The sequence below is a fragment of the Coenobita brevimanus genome, chromosome 33 (assembly GCF_032717465.1).
Source record: "Coenobita brevimanus isolate Jiangsu-jjx chromosome 33, ASM3271746v2, whole genome shotgun sequence".
NCBI lineage: Eukaryota > Metazoa > Arthropoda > Malacostraca > Decapoda > Coenobitidae > Coenobita > Coenobita brevimanus.
In genome coordinates, this window is record NC_136986.1 from 10,028,216 (window position 1) to 10,045,970 (window position 17,755).

The window sequence follows — 17,755 nt, forward strand, 5'->3', positions numbered from 1 at the left end:
AGTGGTAATCATAATACGGGGTATCGGGAAGTGTAAAGTGGAGACTTCGTTACCCAAATTGAGAAGTCTCCACAAGTCCTACGGTAGATGACGAAGGCTCAATGAACATCCCAGGAGAAAGCTGAAGGTATATGCCATGTGCTTATAAAATTATAATATTCTAGGACTATTAACTGATTTTTGGCAAATATTTTTAATACGTCAGTCGGAGCGCGAGTATCCGCACGGGACACGCACGGCACACTCCCAACAACTCCGCGGTTAAGGGGTTAAAGGGAAAACTACATGTAAAATGAATATACCTTACCTGGCAAAGTCGATGATTGTCGCTGGCAGACCAGTTCGCTCTTCCGACCTTATTTTCCCATATTTTCCTTCTTTGCGGATCTCTAAGGAGTCAGAAAAGACGCATATGAGGTCCAGTTCTGTTTGTACATCCATATGCAACACAACCAACCATTTTTACAGGCACAAAAGCGCCAACAACACAGCACATCATGCCTTATATAGCACCAACCAATAGTCTGATGTGTCAACATTACCATTCGGCACTTATGACCGTTTTTACAGACGCAATCAAATACAATAGATGTGTAGAGATTTATATTTACCATAAATCTTCATTTGTTCAAATAAGGAATATACCTTATAATTATAACGACATCTTGTTAGGCAATTAGTCACATTCCTCAGTAGGTGGCGAGATATACCCTATGACAAATCCGCAGACAGGCTTCTTGACATTGTACCCATCATGGCACCCATGAAATCCAACCAATAAGCGAGCAGCAGAAAATATTGACTGCCCAGTCTCTCTTTCTATAGGTCTCCAGACTGGGTTATATTTATTTCATTCTAACCTGGCTTAAAACTGTGATCTCTTGATCTTGAATGGGTTTAACAAGAGATTAACACAAGAATATGGTGCTAGTCATGAGAAAGTGTTATGGAAATGAAGTAGAACCATAGCTTTGAATTTTTCTGCATCTGATCTATGTGAAATGTGTTGTGAATGGTTGAAAATCTAGTGCAGATCAGTGTAAAACAGGTATAATTTGTGACTGATGGTATACATGTTATGGACAATGTAATTAAAGAAAGCATCGAGCCAAGAAATAATTACTTAAATTGAATTAATATTAGTAATCCAGTAATAATGAACAAAATTTGTCATGGAATACATATACTTGCTTTGAATAATATGCAATAGCCTTTATTCTTACAGGATTATCATAGGCTAAATAAAAAGTTACTTCCACCTAATGTTGACTGCAACTTCCGCCTGTTCAGAATAGTACATTATTTTTGGCAGTTTCTATGGCACGACGATAAACGTGACAGCGTTCCCATATGAGCCCTACTGGCAAAAGTCCACTGAGGGCAACACCACCAGGTACTCAGGCACTGACTACGACCAGCTGGTTGCAGTTAGCCAGGCCCTCAATTTTACTTTCCGTGTCCTTCCATCACGCAGCTGGAACGAGGTGAGAATTATATGCTTGTCTGCATTAAAACTTTTGCTGTTACTATCTGTTGCTCTTGAAAAGTAATTAATTTGAATATAACATCCGAATATAATATCAGCATCGTTCTGCAATATTTAGCAGCCAACTCACTTCCTATTGTGATGTTAACGATTATTTAAAATGCGATCTCTACAGAAACTGCATTATTTTCCACAAAATCAATATTCAGAAAGTATTCACTGCAAGGGTTTGGATTTGATCTCATTTTGGCTGCTACTGCCAGAAACCTAATTTCAAATAACATGTCATCTCTTTTAAGGTGTTATTCACTCTCGATTCAGCTCCAGCATATCAGTGTTCTACAGTATCATCCTAGATGACATGTGTAATCATACTGAAACAGCACTTTAACCTCTCCACTGCCCTCAGTGATGATCGGTGTTGATCAGTGAAATGTACAGTACAAACTGTCGCTGGCATCAGTCTCGTCAGTGCCATCTAGAACTGCATGATAAACCCCAGGGATATCCTATTTGGTGTCTTTTATGAACCCTACGTATGAATATAGATAATTTCAACCATAGTGCACCGCTGTTCGTGAGAGACGTAGTTTTTTCTTTATTTGATATGCACTGTTGAGTTTCTTTCGACTCCGTTTTGATATATATCTCAATATTTACAGGATGTTATTAAATTTATTATTTACAGGATGATATTATATTTATTTTCAAAAAGTTTAGTACCCAAAGCATTAATTTATGTTTCATTCCGAGTATTTGTTCCCTAACTGGTAAAACTAGAAAATAAAAACAAAATTTCCTTATCTCGTCCATACTCCCTGGACAGTTTGCTGGCTTTGTCCAAGAGATCATTTTGACTGTTAGGAGTCTCTCTCTCTCTCTCTCTCTCTCGTATTCAAAACACAGTGGAGGTAAAGGAATAACTTCCTGCCATCCCCCTGCTTCTTTGTGGCATCGTGCCTCTCGCACTTCACTGAAGCGTTTCATATCCTGACATATTTTACTGACATTTCAAAGATCATTACTCTTCTTTAGTGAATGCATCTGTCCCTCCCCAATAACGGAAGCCATATAGCATCCGCCAAGCAGTGAACCCTAGTCCCCTTTCCTGTCCAGCTCTTTCTTGCAAGGGTTAGCAGATGTTCTCAATCCTCATGTATACAAATGGTCAAATTAGAAACTGTCATCATTCTGTATTTCACGCTGCCTATGACCTCTACTCTTTCAAACTAGGCTATATGTCCATACTAGACATCTCGAACTAAACGTGACGATTTTTTTTTTTCTTCCTAGGAAGTACAATACATTATTATACTTAGAGCCTTTGGCTCTTACTTTATTATGCACTAAAATGATCAGTTTCTTTCAAATTAGGAAGGCATCCTTCTGGTAAGCTTTAAGGAATACTAAATCATAACTTTTAGTTCGAAAATTTCCCTGAAAGAGTTTATGGTAAAAATGACACACAAGAAAAAAAAATAACTGGGACTTTCATTTCTTTATTTCAATGTTATATTTACTTGCAGGTGACAGATCAGTTGCGGATTCGTAAGGCATTCATGGCAACAGTGGTATATGCTGTTATTCCACAAGAACTAGAGAGGTGAGAGTCTAAGCTAGGGTTAACCTTTGCACTGCAGAGTTCACTGTTTTTACTGATTATCCGATTAACTGCGGATAGTTTTATGCAGCAAAGAAAAGCTCTTCATTGTCAAAAGATAGAGATAGCCTATCAAACCTGAAATTACTTAATGTCTTATTAATTATGGGCAACGTAAGTGATGAGGAAAATAATTTTTGAATTTTGTTTTACTTGCTAAAGTGGAGTAACTAGAAAATGATCCTTTCAGTGCACAGAAGTCAAGAGCATTCTTCTAATGACTGCCTTCAAATGTGGAACTGAATTCTGCACATATTACCTTCTTTTGCTTGTTCACAATAATGACACTTCTTTTGGTTCAATTATGTTACTAAGCAACATTAGTAAGCCTAAGAAAGTCCATCCCATAATGAAGGGGTTAGAAACTGGCTCGGTTAACTCATCTTTTAAAAATAATCTCATTTTAGCCAACGAAAAAAAAAAAAAAAGTCAGTACCAACATGTTATAGTCTGGCAGTATGCCCAAGAAGGGCTATAGATTCATCTAAGAGAAAAATATATTACCTGCGCCTAATTCTTGGTTATTTTCATCTTCCCAACATAATAAACAGAACTAGGAAGGATAGATGGATGGGAAGATGATGATGGAATTGTAAATAATATACTGTAGCTTCTTGTAGAATGACAATGTTCGACGGTAAAGGAAATGAGCTGGAGGGTAGGCTATGAGTGGAGCTGTGGGAAGATGACGAAGCTGGGAAGGGCCAGGTCGCAGGCGAAAATCATCTAAACTGCGCATGCGCCAGAGTTATGTCACTGATTGGCCCGTGTTTTCTCTCAGCTAGCAGATGTAAACAACAGAATTTTAAACAAATGCAATAGTAGAAACTAACAAAATTTTGCACCTTTTGCTTCTCACAGCTTTAGATGGGTAGGCTATTATAATATTATTGTAGTGTCTGTTACTCACACACAGCTTTGGAAGTTTGAAAATATATTTCCCTTAGTAATCGACGATTTATGAACGAATTTGATAATCATGTTGCAAATGACAGGTTTGGACTTGAGTTGTCAGCAATGCTGGGAACGCTACTAATAAAAAGTAGCGACGCTCCCATTCCCGTTACTAGCTCGAAAAAGTAGTGGCGTTACTGGTTTCGCTACTTGATACGAAATGTAGCGGCGCTCCTGCTCAAGCTACTTTGGATAAGAAAAAGGTAGACAAAGGAAAGGTTATCAAAAATCTGTGATATAGCAGTACACTATATACTGTTTTCGATATTATTAGTCAATCTGAATGGATATGTTGTGTACCAGTAATGTCAGTATATACTTATATTGAAAATTTAAAAAAATAATCAGATACATGTCGGTGTCACTTTAATGAAGCTTAGAGCCGAAGGTACAGGAAAAAGCTATTTGCTGTATTATATAACAAATGTTCTTTTACATTGTTACATAATATACCTACTGAGAGTAAAATACGTAAATAAAAGGCAAAAAAAATGTGGCCTACCATTGATATATATTATATAGATTTATTATAGTTTCAATGATACCTATTTAAGATATGTACGAAAACGAAAGTAAAAATGAACTCGGCTTTCTTTAAAAGGCTAATTATACAATAGCAATGTTTTTTCCATTACTTTAAACTGAAAGTAACATACTGTTACAAAATAATAACGTAATGAGTAAGAATTAGTCTGAGTGAGTGGGGGAGAGAGCGGGAGTTAGAGACGGGGATAGTTAGAGATGTGTGTGTGTGTGTGTGTGTGTGTGTGTGTGTGTGTGTGTGTGTGTTGCCTACATCTAGCTGACATCCTTATTTATCTTTATTTAATTTAAATGATCGATAAGTAACTAGCAAATTCCTGTCTAATTATTGCACATTACTAATAAATAATAATTAATAAAATACTGATGTAATGTAGAACAAACATCGTTAATTGACAGAACTGACGAAAGTATTATTTTTCATCATTAATAAATACAACCAAACCATCTCTGGACCTGTATTCGTCGCTTGAGTAGCGAGGAGCACGGTAACGCGTGAGTACAACCAAAAAGCAGCGGTGCTCTAAGTTCCACTACTGGCTAAAAAAAGTAATGCCGTTACCACCATCGCTATTAACCGGCGGTGTCCTGTCGATGTTCTTTAACGTCCTCACGTTTTGTTACTGCCAATCCCGTCAACGTACTTTAACGCTCTGCAATTGCAAGGTCCATAATTTTCACAATTTTCAAAATTCACGCGAGATTTTCGATTCACCCACCTACCCAAGCCTCCCCTACTTGCCACCAGGCGGGCAGCCTTCCAGACCCTGTGTGACCCGCGCGCGCTATTGTCTCGGTCACTCACCTGTTAGCAGTGACCCAGGTCAGACATGGCGCGTAAAGGTCTCTCTGAGGACGAGATACAATCCGCCCTGGATGCCTTCACTGGAGATAGTGATTCTCCACTTGATGATGATGTGGAGGATCGTGATTATGTGCAGCCTGAGGAGGAAATAACAAGCAGTGATGAGGAGGTCCCTTCGCCTCGAAAAAAGCGGTATGTTACATATCGTAAGGCGAGGGAAGGCCAGCCTGCACCCAAAACACCTGCATGGACCTCTCTCCATCCCCTAGAGAGAGATTCTGATGAGGACAAGGACGAGGACTAGGTCGAGGACGGCGGCTTAGGACGTGATGTTGCCTCGTGGTTGGGGAAGGAGAAAATCTCACCTCAAGAATCAGAAGGTGGGGAGAGAAGGCAAATCAGGTATGGTCCTTGTGTTTTGTCTGGGGAAGGCGAAAGTGGTGTGACGGGAGTGCGGGGTGAAAGGGAAAGTGGTGTGGCAGGAGTGCGGGGTGAAAGGGAAAGTGGTGTGGTGGGAGTGAGCGGTGAAAGGGAAAGTGGTGTGAGGGAGGCAGCATGAGCATGTGGTGTATGTGGGCATAGGGGAGACGAGGTGGAGCCGCTCCCCAGCACGTCTTTTGCCCCATAACATTCCCAAACTTCCTCCTCACAGCCCCAGGATGTGGGGATTGATTGATTGATTGATTGTAGTAGAAACTGGCGGCGCAACTGCTAATGTCATATGCCGCCGGACAACAAGCTAAAACACACATGGCAAATAAATTGTGCATAGTTAATAACTTTTTCTAGAAATAATACACTGAAAATAATAAAAGAATAGTTAAAAGAGAAAACAATTGCTTATAAAAGTGGAAGGAGGCCCGCCTCCTGAAGAAAACCAAAAACATCAGTAAAAACGCTATGGGTTCCCCCAAGCATCGAGGAGAGACAGTAGGCCCCATCTACCCCTGTATGCCTATGGAGGAATCTCCGATGCAGGTCCCCCAAACTTGGACACTCGACCAGCAAGTGACGGACAGTAAGGGGAACAAAGCAATCATCATAGTACAGTTGAGTCTCGCCACTCATCAGGAACCCATGTGTAAGCCGAGAGTGCCCAATGCGAAGCCTAGCAAGAGCTACCTCCAATCGCCAAGGCATGGAAAGGAGAACCCTTGGCACAACCACTCTCTGGAAGACCTCTTTCAGCTTATTATGAGCAACACCATCCCAGCGTCTCTGCCAACACACATGCATTCTGTCCCGCAAGTAAGGTGTTAGATCCGATGCAGGAAGCGGATATTCTGTTGGGGGCTGTTGAGTAGCCGCAGCCTTGGCCAATGCATCCGCAGTCTCATTGCCCACCACACCAACATGTGCGGGAACCCAGCAAAGATCCACTCTCTTCTCCTGACGACGAATGAGGAACAGCCACTCCAAAATAGCTAAAACTAAGGGATGAGAAGAGTTCAGGGCCAAAAGCGCCCCTTGAGAGTCACTAAAAATAGTAAAATAATTGTCAGGATGAACAAACACCAACTTCAAGGCTAAAATGATGGCTGACAACTCCGCAGTAAAAACTACCTCCATGGCTAAAATTGGGAAATACCACCCCAAAACCAACACCTGATGCGGATTTAGAGCCGTCAGTATACACAGGCACAGAACCACCATGACTAGAAGAATGTTCTAAAAATAACCTTAAAAGACAGAGGAGTGACAAAATCCTTTGAACCTGCAATAGGCCTGCAGAAAGTTACCTTGGGCAATATCCAAGGCGCAACCCTCGGGATCCGAACAGGACTGACAAGTACTGCCGACAAACCAAACCCCTCCATTATAAAATTATCCTGAACCCTATAGCCAAATGGACGAGGCATGTGAGGGTGTCTACTATAACACAAAAGACTAGACTGTTTCGTCACACCCTCACAGACAAGTGAGTCTGGAAGGCGACGAATCCAGAGCCAGCACCGTACTGCAACAGACTGACGCAGTAGATCTAAGGGAAGCACACCAGCTTCCACCAATAAGCTGGGAATTGGAGAGGACCGAAAAGCCCCTGTTGCAAGGAGAAGACCAGTATGATAGACAGCATCTAGAGTTTTTAGTCTTGATTCTGTGGCAGAGGAATATACCTCACAGCCATATGACAGCTTAGAGGTTACAAATACCTGAAACAAATGCAAGAGTGTCCTTCGATCAGCACCCCAAGAGGTATGGGACAGAACCCTCAATAGATTGAGAGCCTTCATACATGATGTTTTAAGATTTGCCAAGTGAGACCCATGTCAAACGACAATCAAAAGTCAGGCCCAAGAATTTCGTCTCTGTCACACAACAGAGTCTCCTGCCACAAGGCTGGAGATCAGGGTCCGGGTGTACCCCTCTCATCCTACAGACGTGCATAGCCACAGTCTTTGAAGGGGAAAACCGAAAACCCTTGGAAGTGGCCCAGGCAGAAATCTTGTCCAAGGCAAGTTGCATCCGCCGCTCAATAGCAGACATGCGGGAGCCAGAAAACCATATAGCTAAGTCATCCACATAAAGGGATGAGGATACCCCAGCAGGCATAGCGTCAATGATACCATTAATGGCCACTGCAAACAGGGAAACATTTGAGACACACCCCTGCGTGACACCTTCTACCTGGCACAGTGGCGCAGAGAGGGTAGAACCCACACGGACCCGAAATACATGATCAGTCAAGAAGTCTCCAAGTAACACAGGCAAGCGACCACGTAAACCAAAGGCATGAAGTTGTTGGAGGATGCCATGGCGCCAGCCAGTGTAATAAGCCTTCTATCTATCTATCTATCTATTGCCAGACGCCTCAATCCCGTTTGGGGTGGCCACAAACAAATCGCCTCCAAGTCGCCCGGTCCCCCACCATTTCACTCCCCTGCTCCCAGCTCACACCTCCCTCTCTCATATACCTCTCCACCCCATCCCTCCATCTCATCCTCTGCCTCCCCCTCCCTCTTTCCTCCTCCACCTCACTCACATACACTCTCTTCGTCAGTCTTTAACCCTCCATCCTCTCCACATGGCCAAACCACCTCAGTGTGTTCCTCATAACGCTTCCTATCGCATCCACATCAACACCACAACGCTCCTTTATATCCTCATTCGTCAACCTGTCTCTCCATGTGACTCCACAGGCTCCTCTTAAATAACTCATTTCCGCTGCTCTCACTCTTGACTTGTGTCCTTCCAACAACGTCCAAGCTTCACTTCCGTACGTTAGAGTTGGTATCACAATACTGTCATGTAGTAACTTTATCATTTCCATGCTCACTTCCCTGTTTCTTATCACTGCTTTCAAGGAACCAGCAACCTTTCTTCCCTGCTTTACCCTTTCAAGCACTTCACCCTCCAAACCTCCATCCTTACTCATCACACTACCCAAGTATTTAAACGTACTCACATTTTCCAATTCCTCACCATCCAACCTCGCTGCACATTCACTGACTTCACCTCTCTCAAAGACCATCACTTTACTCTTCCCTACATTCACCTTTAGATTCCGTTTCTTACACACTCTCTCAAACTCATCAACCAAGCCTTTCAGCTTCCCTTCGTCTTCACTCAACAACATAGTATCATCTGCAAACAACAGTACAGGGAGTTTCCAAACACTATCCTCTCTCACCATGGCCACTCCAACATCCACTACCCTACCTTGTACCTCTTTTATTACCCGATCCATGTACAGATTGAACAACCATGGAGACATGACACATCCCTGTTTCAACCCAACCTTCAAAGAGAAAAATTCACTTAGTTCACCATCCACACACACTGCAGCCTTCGCACCATCGTACATACTCTTCACAGCATTCAACAACTTTCCATCTACTCCATATATTCATAACACTTTCCACAATCCTTGTCTATCCACTCTGTCATATGCTTTCTCCAAATCCATGAATGCCGCATACAACTTCTTTCCCTTCTCTAGAAACTTTTCCACTAAAGATCTGAGAATGAATATCTGATCTACACAACCTCTTCCCTTCCTAAAGCCTCCCTGTTCTTCTCCAACTAATTTCTCTGTTCTTTCTCTAACTCTGTCAATAAGTATCCTACCATACAGTTTTCCTATTATACTAAGAAGACAAATGCCCCTATGGTTACCACACACTTCTTTTTCCCCTTTTCCTATGTACAAGGGAATAATTATACCCGACTTCCAATCCTCCGGGACTCTACCTTCCTCCCAGGCCAATCTGCACATCTTCCACATCCATTCTACTACTATCTCTCCCCCATGCTTCAGCATTTCACCACACACTCCATCAATTCCTGGGGCTTTCCCTGATTTAACTTTCTTCATTGCTTCCACAACTTCTATCCTACTGATTTCTTCTTGTCTTCTCACCTCTCTCCTTCTCCCAGCCATTCCCCAGCCACTTATACTCGCATTACTTCCATCCTCTATGTTCAACAATTCCTTAAAGTGTTCTCTCCATCTGCTCACTTTTTCTCCCTTCTCCACTAGTAATCTACCATTTTTATCTTTCACTCCCCTGCTAACTTCACTTCCACCCTGTCTTACTCTTTTCACCTCTCTCCAGAATATTTTCTTACAGTCCCTCCACTTTACACTCAAATTTCTTCCAAAGTCCTCATCTACTCTCTTCTTACTCTTCTCAAGGTCAAAAAACACAGCCACAAGATGTTGCTTGGAGGCAACAGCTTCACAGCTTGACGCCTCAAGCCTGATAAGGTTGTCTGAAGTGCACAGTAATTTACGGAAACAACTCTGCAATGGAGAGAGAAAGCAACCCTTCTCCAGAAACCACATAAACCTGACATTGACCATCTTTTCGAACAGCTTGCACACACACGATGTTAAAATGATAGGGCGATAATTGGGGACTTGGGAATGGTCTTTACCAGGCTTAGGAAAGGGGAGGACAATACCCAACTTCCAACTCCTCAGAATAGAGCCCTCACTCCAAACCCTGTTAAAAAGGTCCAATAAAAACTGAAGTGAATCAGTCAGAAGATGACGCAGCATAGCGTATGGAATATCGTCAGGCCCAGGAGCAGTGTCACGACACTCTGAAAGGGCAGCACGTAGCTCACGGAGGCTGAAATCTAAATGATGCAGCTCTCCGCCACGAGAGCAAAAGTCAAGACCCAGCCTCTCTTGATTCCTACGAAAGGTGGCAAATGGCTGAGAAAGATCCTTTGTGGAGACAGCGTAAAACTGATCTGCAAAAGCAGAGGCTACTGCATCTGGTGCAGACACAAGTTCTCCGTGAAGGCGCAACACCGGAGGGGAGGGGGGCCAGAACCTACCAGAAATCTTGCGCACCTTTTTCCACACCACAGACATTGAAGTTGAAGATGTAATTGTAGAAACATACGACCTCCACGAGTTACGGTGAGCATACTTCATGACCCAACTATATTGAGCATGTGCTTTGCGAAACTGTATTTTTAGAAAAACAACATTACGATTGGCAAAATACCGACGAGCAGCTGCTTTGTAAGTTCCCTTTGCTATGGAGCAGTCATCATTCCACCATGGCACAGGTCTCTGGGAAAAAACACCAGAAGTCCGTGGGATAGAATGAACCCCTGCTGAGAAAATGGTCTTAGTAAAATAACATTCGGCATCATCGATAGTTGAAAAATCAGTAATCCTGTTGGCAAATACACATAGTTCCTCAAAGAGAGACCAATCAGCCCTGTCCAGACACCAGCATGGCAGATGGGCTATAGGAACAGAGTGAGTAGGCTGGACCACTACAGGATAATGGTCACTACCATGTAGATCATCCAAAACCTCCCAAGAAAAATCAAGGGCACAGTTAGAGGAGGAGATGGTAAGGTCAATGACAGAATACGTGCCAGTCTGAACATGAAAATAGGTCGGCCTACCATCATTTAGGACAACCAAATCTAAATCCTCAACCAAAGAGGCAAGAAGATCACCCCGGGGATTTGAAAGTGAGTCACCCCACAAAGGATGGCGGCCATTAAGGTCACCAAGGAGTAGGAAAGGGGGTGGAAGTTGGCTGATAAGGGTTTCTAGATCAGCATGTATAACAGGAACGGAGGGTGGAAGGTACAGACAACAGATGGTATAGCACCTCCCACATGCATCTGTACTGCTAGAACTTGAAAGGGCGACTGAATCTCAAAGGAAATAAATGAGACATCAGAACGGCACAAAACTGCACATCCACCGCTGTGACCACCAGGAGGAGATGCATGGAAGGCTTTATACCCCCTAATGAAAGGGAACTGTCTGTCCCCCACCATTGTCTCCTGAAGGCACACACATAGTGGGTTCAGAGCAGAGAGTAATAACTGCAATTCCTCCCAATTTGCCATGGCACCCCTACAGTTCCACTGAAGACAGATTGGTACCGATTGAGCCATAGTGATTAGTATTAAATATTATGAACTTAAAAAGCTTATGTAGCAACCTCGTTGGGAAGGGAGTGAAAGCCCTTCTTCCTAGGTGTGGAGCTCTGCTTCACCAACCGAGAAGGCAATGAAGATTTAGAGTTTCCATGGGTGGAAGTACCCTTACCCCGAGACATGTCCCGCCCATCGCCAGAATGAGTCCGAAGCACGGAGACCATCTTGGAAGACCCACGTGCCCCGTCCACACACCCATGTGAGGGTTCAGCTGGCACCTCGGGGCCAACCGAACCCCCCCCAACCAAATCATCCAAAGGTTGGCCGCTGGGTGACGGATCAGAGGGAGCAAGCGACTGAGCTCTATGAGTATCTAAAGACCCAGGCCCCACCACACCTGAGGAAGAGGCAGGGACGGGAATCTTAGAAGGGCCATCATGAACACCCACAGACTTAGACGCCACCACTGGCTGGGTTGTCGAGCGAAGAGCCCCCTCAGAATCCTCATGTGGTACAGAAGTTTGAACCTTAGAAGGAGGGGAGTCACCCAAAAACTCCTCACTCCTCACTCGTTTGAGGTTGGCAGATGCAACCTCCATATCTGCACCAGAACTTAAAGCATTAGGAACTATAGTGCCACACTGTAAAGAAGAGTGAGCAACAGTAGCAGAGCGGGCAGATGGTACAGGAGCAGCAGTCGGTACGGGAGTAGCAGCTGATACAGAAGTATGAGAGACGCTGTTTTTTTTTTATATGTCAGGACAAGGATGCACAGGAAGGACATTGGGAGTTTTGGATGTGTCAAAGCAAAGTGTAGCATCAACACGGGTGTTTGTCACAGGAGGAACCGGAGGAACTGGGATGGGGGAGGCACTCCCAGATGCTGGAAGAACCACTGCAGAGGGGACACTCCCAGAGACAGGAGGCACCTCCCTGGAGGAAGCACAGCTGCTTCCAGGCTGCACTCCCTCAGTGGAACCCCCCGGGCGAGAAGGCCGGGAAGTAGAACCCCGAGAATTTGATGAGGCATTGTGTGATGGCAGGGGTACCTGCCGGGTAGCTTTATGGCAAGACAACGCAGCAGCAAAGGTAACCCCAGGGCGAATAAACCACTCCCTTACCCTGGCCTTTGCCTCAGAAAAGGAAATTTTCTCCTTCATTCGGGCAGAAATGATCTCGTATTCATATTTGTATACTTCGCAATCCCTTGAGGAGGCTGCATGTGCTCCTCCACAGTTCAAACATTTAGAGGGTTGAAAACAATCATCTATACCATGAGAAATTCCACCACAATTTCCACAGACCTCAGGAAGGCCAGGCACTTCCCACCTGCAAGAACGGCGGACGTGACCAAATCTTTGACAATAATAGCATCTTCTAGGTCGGGGAACATAAGGTTTAACCGTTAGCTTCCACCACGCAGCAGTGATAACCTCCGGCAAGGTAAGACGGTCAAATGTCAAGATAAGAGTGGGCATGGGAGTTAAAACCCCATCAACCTTCTTCATAATTCTCTGTACTCCTACAATACCCTGAGAAGCCAGCCCCTCTAAGAGGAAGGAATCAGAATATGAGATCAAGTCACGAGAATACACAACCCCTCGGGACTGGTTCAGGACCAAATGACGAGAGGCAGATACAGGATATCCGGCGACCACAGTTAGAGACTGGATGCATGAACTCTCCTGTTCATTCCTGGCTTCTAACAATAGACAGCCATCGCCCTGCAAAGACACCTTGGGGGTAAATCCACATGCTGATACTAGACCACTGTGAATCTGAAAATGATTCAGGTTCCTGAAAGAAGTACCACTATCTACCTTAAGGACAACGTATTTTGTGTAAGAGTTATTAGCAAACACACCAGGTAACACCTCGATAGGAAGGGCGCCTTCATTTGCAATTTTGGCAGATGACCCTGGGGGTACAGGGTCATCGGCCAGAGAGTGACCAGGTGATGCCAACTCGTGCGGCTGGTCACCGACCACACGAGTGGTTAAAGGAGTTTGCGATGTATCCATATACACATGCTTTACACAAAATGGCACCAGGAGCCAAGGGAAACCGCCTACCAGGGAGTGAGGGGACTGAGCGCGGTCTGATGGGAGCGGGGTACCTCGTCCCCAGAGGGTGTCCCAAAAAGGACACCCCATGCTACAAAAGTTTGCTCCCATCAGTGCAAAGACCCCCTTCCCCAACACCCCCCAGCCCAGACACCCAACCAACCAACTTAGGACAGCACTAACGCGATCCCTCTGGAGGGCGGAACCGATGACCCATACGGGTAACCTACGTTTCGGGCAGCGCTTAGTCAGACCCCTCACCCACAACCCTACCCGCATGGGAGACTCTGCCAGATGTCGTTACATCCACGGGCAGGCTTGTGGGATCACCGGAGCATGCAAGCCCCCCCACCACGACAAGGTGGCTGCCCACGGGGGGGCAGGATGTGAGGAAAGGAAGGAAAGGGAAGGGAAAGGATAAAGGAAAAGAGAGAGGGAAGAGAAGTGCGAGTGATGAAGGGCGCTGCTCTCCACCTCCCCAACCTCCCCCAACACCCTCACCTCCCGATCCTGACGATGGCGACGATGGCGACAAGGCTGGAGACGGTAGTGTCTCGTGGAACTGGGAAGATGGGAGTAATTTTACTCCCATCATTCACCCTTTCACAGAGGAGTGGCAGTCTGGTTGCACGGCTCCAGGTGTGCATGCGGGCTCCACTAGGGTGGATTTCTTCCACCTGTTCTTTGGGGAGGCGTTTGTGGGGTGCATAGTGGAGGAGACAAACCTCTTTTCAAGAACACAGCGCCATGAAACTGAAGGTCTGGGTACAGCTAGCAGGCACTCCCAGCAATATGACTATCCTGTAACAATTTCTGAGATGTTCTTATTTTTTGCCCTGGTTCTCTTGATGGGTGTTGTCAGGAAAAATCAAATACCGGCATACTGGACCACTGACCCAATGACCATCACACCTTTGTTTGCAAAGGTCATGAGTCGTAATAGATTTCAGCAGATTCTCGGCCGCCTCCACTTTTTTGATGCAGAAGATCCAGCTAATGCAAATAACACTGATAAAATGAGGAGAATTAGGCTTGTATTTGATCACCTACGGGAAACGTTCTGCTCCTCATTTTATCCTTACAGAGACCTCGTCATAGACGAGAGTCTTGTGTTGTGGAGAGGCAATATTTCCTTTCACCAGTACATACCCAGCAAGAGACACCGTTTCGGGTTCAAGATCTTTGTTATGTGTGACTGTAAGACTGGTTATGTGCAAGACATAGTCTTGTACATGGGTGCACAGACAGACATAACAGAAGATCGTAGTATTGGACTCACAGGGGCCGTGGTGAAGACAATGATAGAGGAGTACCTTCATCGTGGTCATGTGTTGTTCCTGGACAACTGGTACACTAGCCCTCTTCTCGCTCGGTTCCTCCACCAACACGACACCGGAGTCTGTGGTACAGTAAAGAGAAACTGTCGCCATATGGTCAAGATAGGGAGGAAACTTGACAAGAACGAGGTGGTTTTCTTCCAGGCAAATAACATCCTTGCCACCCTGTGGAACCACAACAGGGAAGTTTGCCTCCTATCGACTGTACACAGCCCCTTGATGCACTGCACAGACTCTGTTGATCGCCATAGCGAGAGGAGGTGCCACGTCTGGAAACCTGAGTCTGTACTTGACTATAATCTGAACATGAGGCAAGTGGATCAGTCAGACTCCATGATTTCCAGTGTGGACTGTGCCAGGACCACAATGAAGTGGTACAAAAAGCTCTTTTTCCACTTGCTCGACATCACGGTCCTCAACGCACACTACCTCCACGCCATGACAACAGGAATCTCTGAGACCTTTGAGGGGTTTGTGAGGGAGCTGTCACGTGAAATTATCGCCAGGTACGCACAGGACAGGCTCACACACCGCACACGCACCCCCATGGCTGCCCAGACTCCCCTACACCTCGCAGGCTGCCACTACCCAAGCACAATCCCTTCCCAACCAAACCATCGTAAACCCCAGCGCCACTGCCATATATGCAAGCACTCGATAGTCAGACCAGCCACTCAGAGAAAAGACACAAGGTACAAGTGTGCAGAGTGCAATGTTGCGTTGTGCCTTCAGCCCTATTTCAAAGAGTATCATAACTTCCTACACCACTGAAACTGTGTGGGATGGCGATATGATGCTCAGTATAATGGTAAGGCCAGTCAGTATGTGATAAGTTTTATATAAAGTTGAAACGGGTGTAATGTTAGCAGGAAAGTAATGTATAAGTTGAGAAATAGTGTAAGTTGAAAGAAGTGATATCAAAACTACACCCAATGTGAAAATCTGCGAAAATATGACGCTCAGTATATCAGTCTGGTCTAAATATGTGATAGCAATGATATAAAGTGGAAACGGGTGTAATGTTAGCATGAATAAAACGTATAAGTTGAAAAATAGTGTAAGTTGTAACAATTGATATCACGAGTACACCCACTGTGTAAATCTGCGAAAATGTTATGCTCAGTAGAACAGTCTGGTCTGTAAATATGTGATAGCAATGATATAAGGTGGAAACGGGTGTAATGTTAGTGGGAAAGTAATTTATAAGTTGAAAAATAGTGTAAGCTGAAACAAATGATATCGCGATAACACTCACTGTGTAAATATGCGATAATATGACGCTCAGTAGAATAGTAAGGTCTCCAATTATGTGATAGCAATGATATAAAGTGGAAACATGTGTAATGTTAGTGGAGAAGTATTATATAAGTACAAAAATAGTTTGTAAGTTGAAATAATAGTCATAGCGACTTCACCCGCTGTGTTATTATGCGCTATTATTACGCTAAATATTATCGTAAGGCCTGAAACCATCTCAAAACAGTTGTCTAAAGTGGAAAAGTGTATAATGTTATTAGGGAAGTATTATGTAGGTTGAAAAAACACAATGCGAGTTGAAACAACAGTCACAGCGAGTTCACTCACTACGTAAATATGCACTAACATTACGCTAAATGTTATGGAAAAGCCTGTGAATACGTAAAAACAGTTCAATAAAATGTAAAATGGTATAATGTTATTGGAGATGTAGTATGTTAGTAGAAAAAATGATATGTACGATGAATCAGCAATGTTGGAGATTCATCAGTGAACAGTTTGGCCAATTTCGCTCGGTTCGCCTGATGGTACAATGCTTATTTCACCTAAATTTTTGTATAAAATCCAATATACTCTTGTATCACATGTTTTTTTTGTTTTTAATAAATACATATCTTCTTACTTTTATTGGTTTCCCAGACTTATAATACCATAGAAAACGTGAGAGCCACAGACCACCTCCACAGAACACAGTACCAGGTGTAACGAAGGTATACCTGTTTAGGCCACTTATGTACCCCGGTGAACACTTTCTTGGTGATTGACCATTGTTTCTGACCAAAAGCGAAAGTTTGAGCAAAAAAAATTTGGGTCCAAAAATGGTCAGGATTGGGGGATACCAGTGGTGAAAAAGTGATCGGGACGGGGCGGGTTAAAATAGTAGCGGCGCTATGTAGCACTGCTACTAATAGCAGCGCTATTCCCAGCTTTGGTTGTCAGATTGGCTTAGAAGTATATATTTTTTCTTTGCGACAAAAATTGTCTTAGGCTAAATATCTCATGCACGTTTCTCCAAGCCTAGCTTATTCTACAGGAGCTGGAGTTTTTTTTTTGTTATTCTGGTTTTAGTGTCTAATCTGCGGAATATGAGGTTTAACCCTATAGGCCTATACTGTTATTTGTTTTCAAGTCATTCTATATTTTTTTGTGTATTTGGATGTTTCCTACAATAGGTTACATAGGTTAGGTTAGTATAGGAGTAATATTTTTATCATTTCTGACAGAAATGAATCTCAGCTTTGAACTAATCACATTATAAAACATTAAAAAAAGATAAAGTTAAGCTTCAAAGTT

General features: G+C 43.9%; 1 protein-coding gene across 1 annotated transcript in view; it reads left to right on the plus strand.

Annotated features, from left to right (window-relative positions):
• Positions 1 to 17,755, plus strand: part of LOC145395786 (ionotropic receptor 93a-like) — a 131,139-nt gene that overhangs the window by 91,532 nt on the left and 21,852 nt on the right. Inside the window, exons 6-7 of the mRNA XM_080269323.1 lie at positions 1,313 to 1,484; positions 3,013 to 3,089. Of these exons, the coding sequence (XP_080125449.1) occupies positions 1,313 to 1,484; positions 3,013 to 3,089 (249 nt within the window). The remainder of the gene's footprint in view (positions 1 to 1,312; positions 1,485 to 3,012; positions 3,090 to 17,755) is intronic.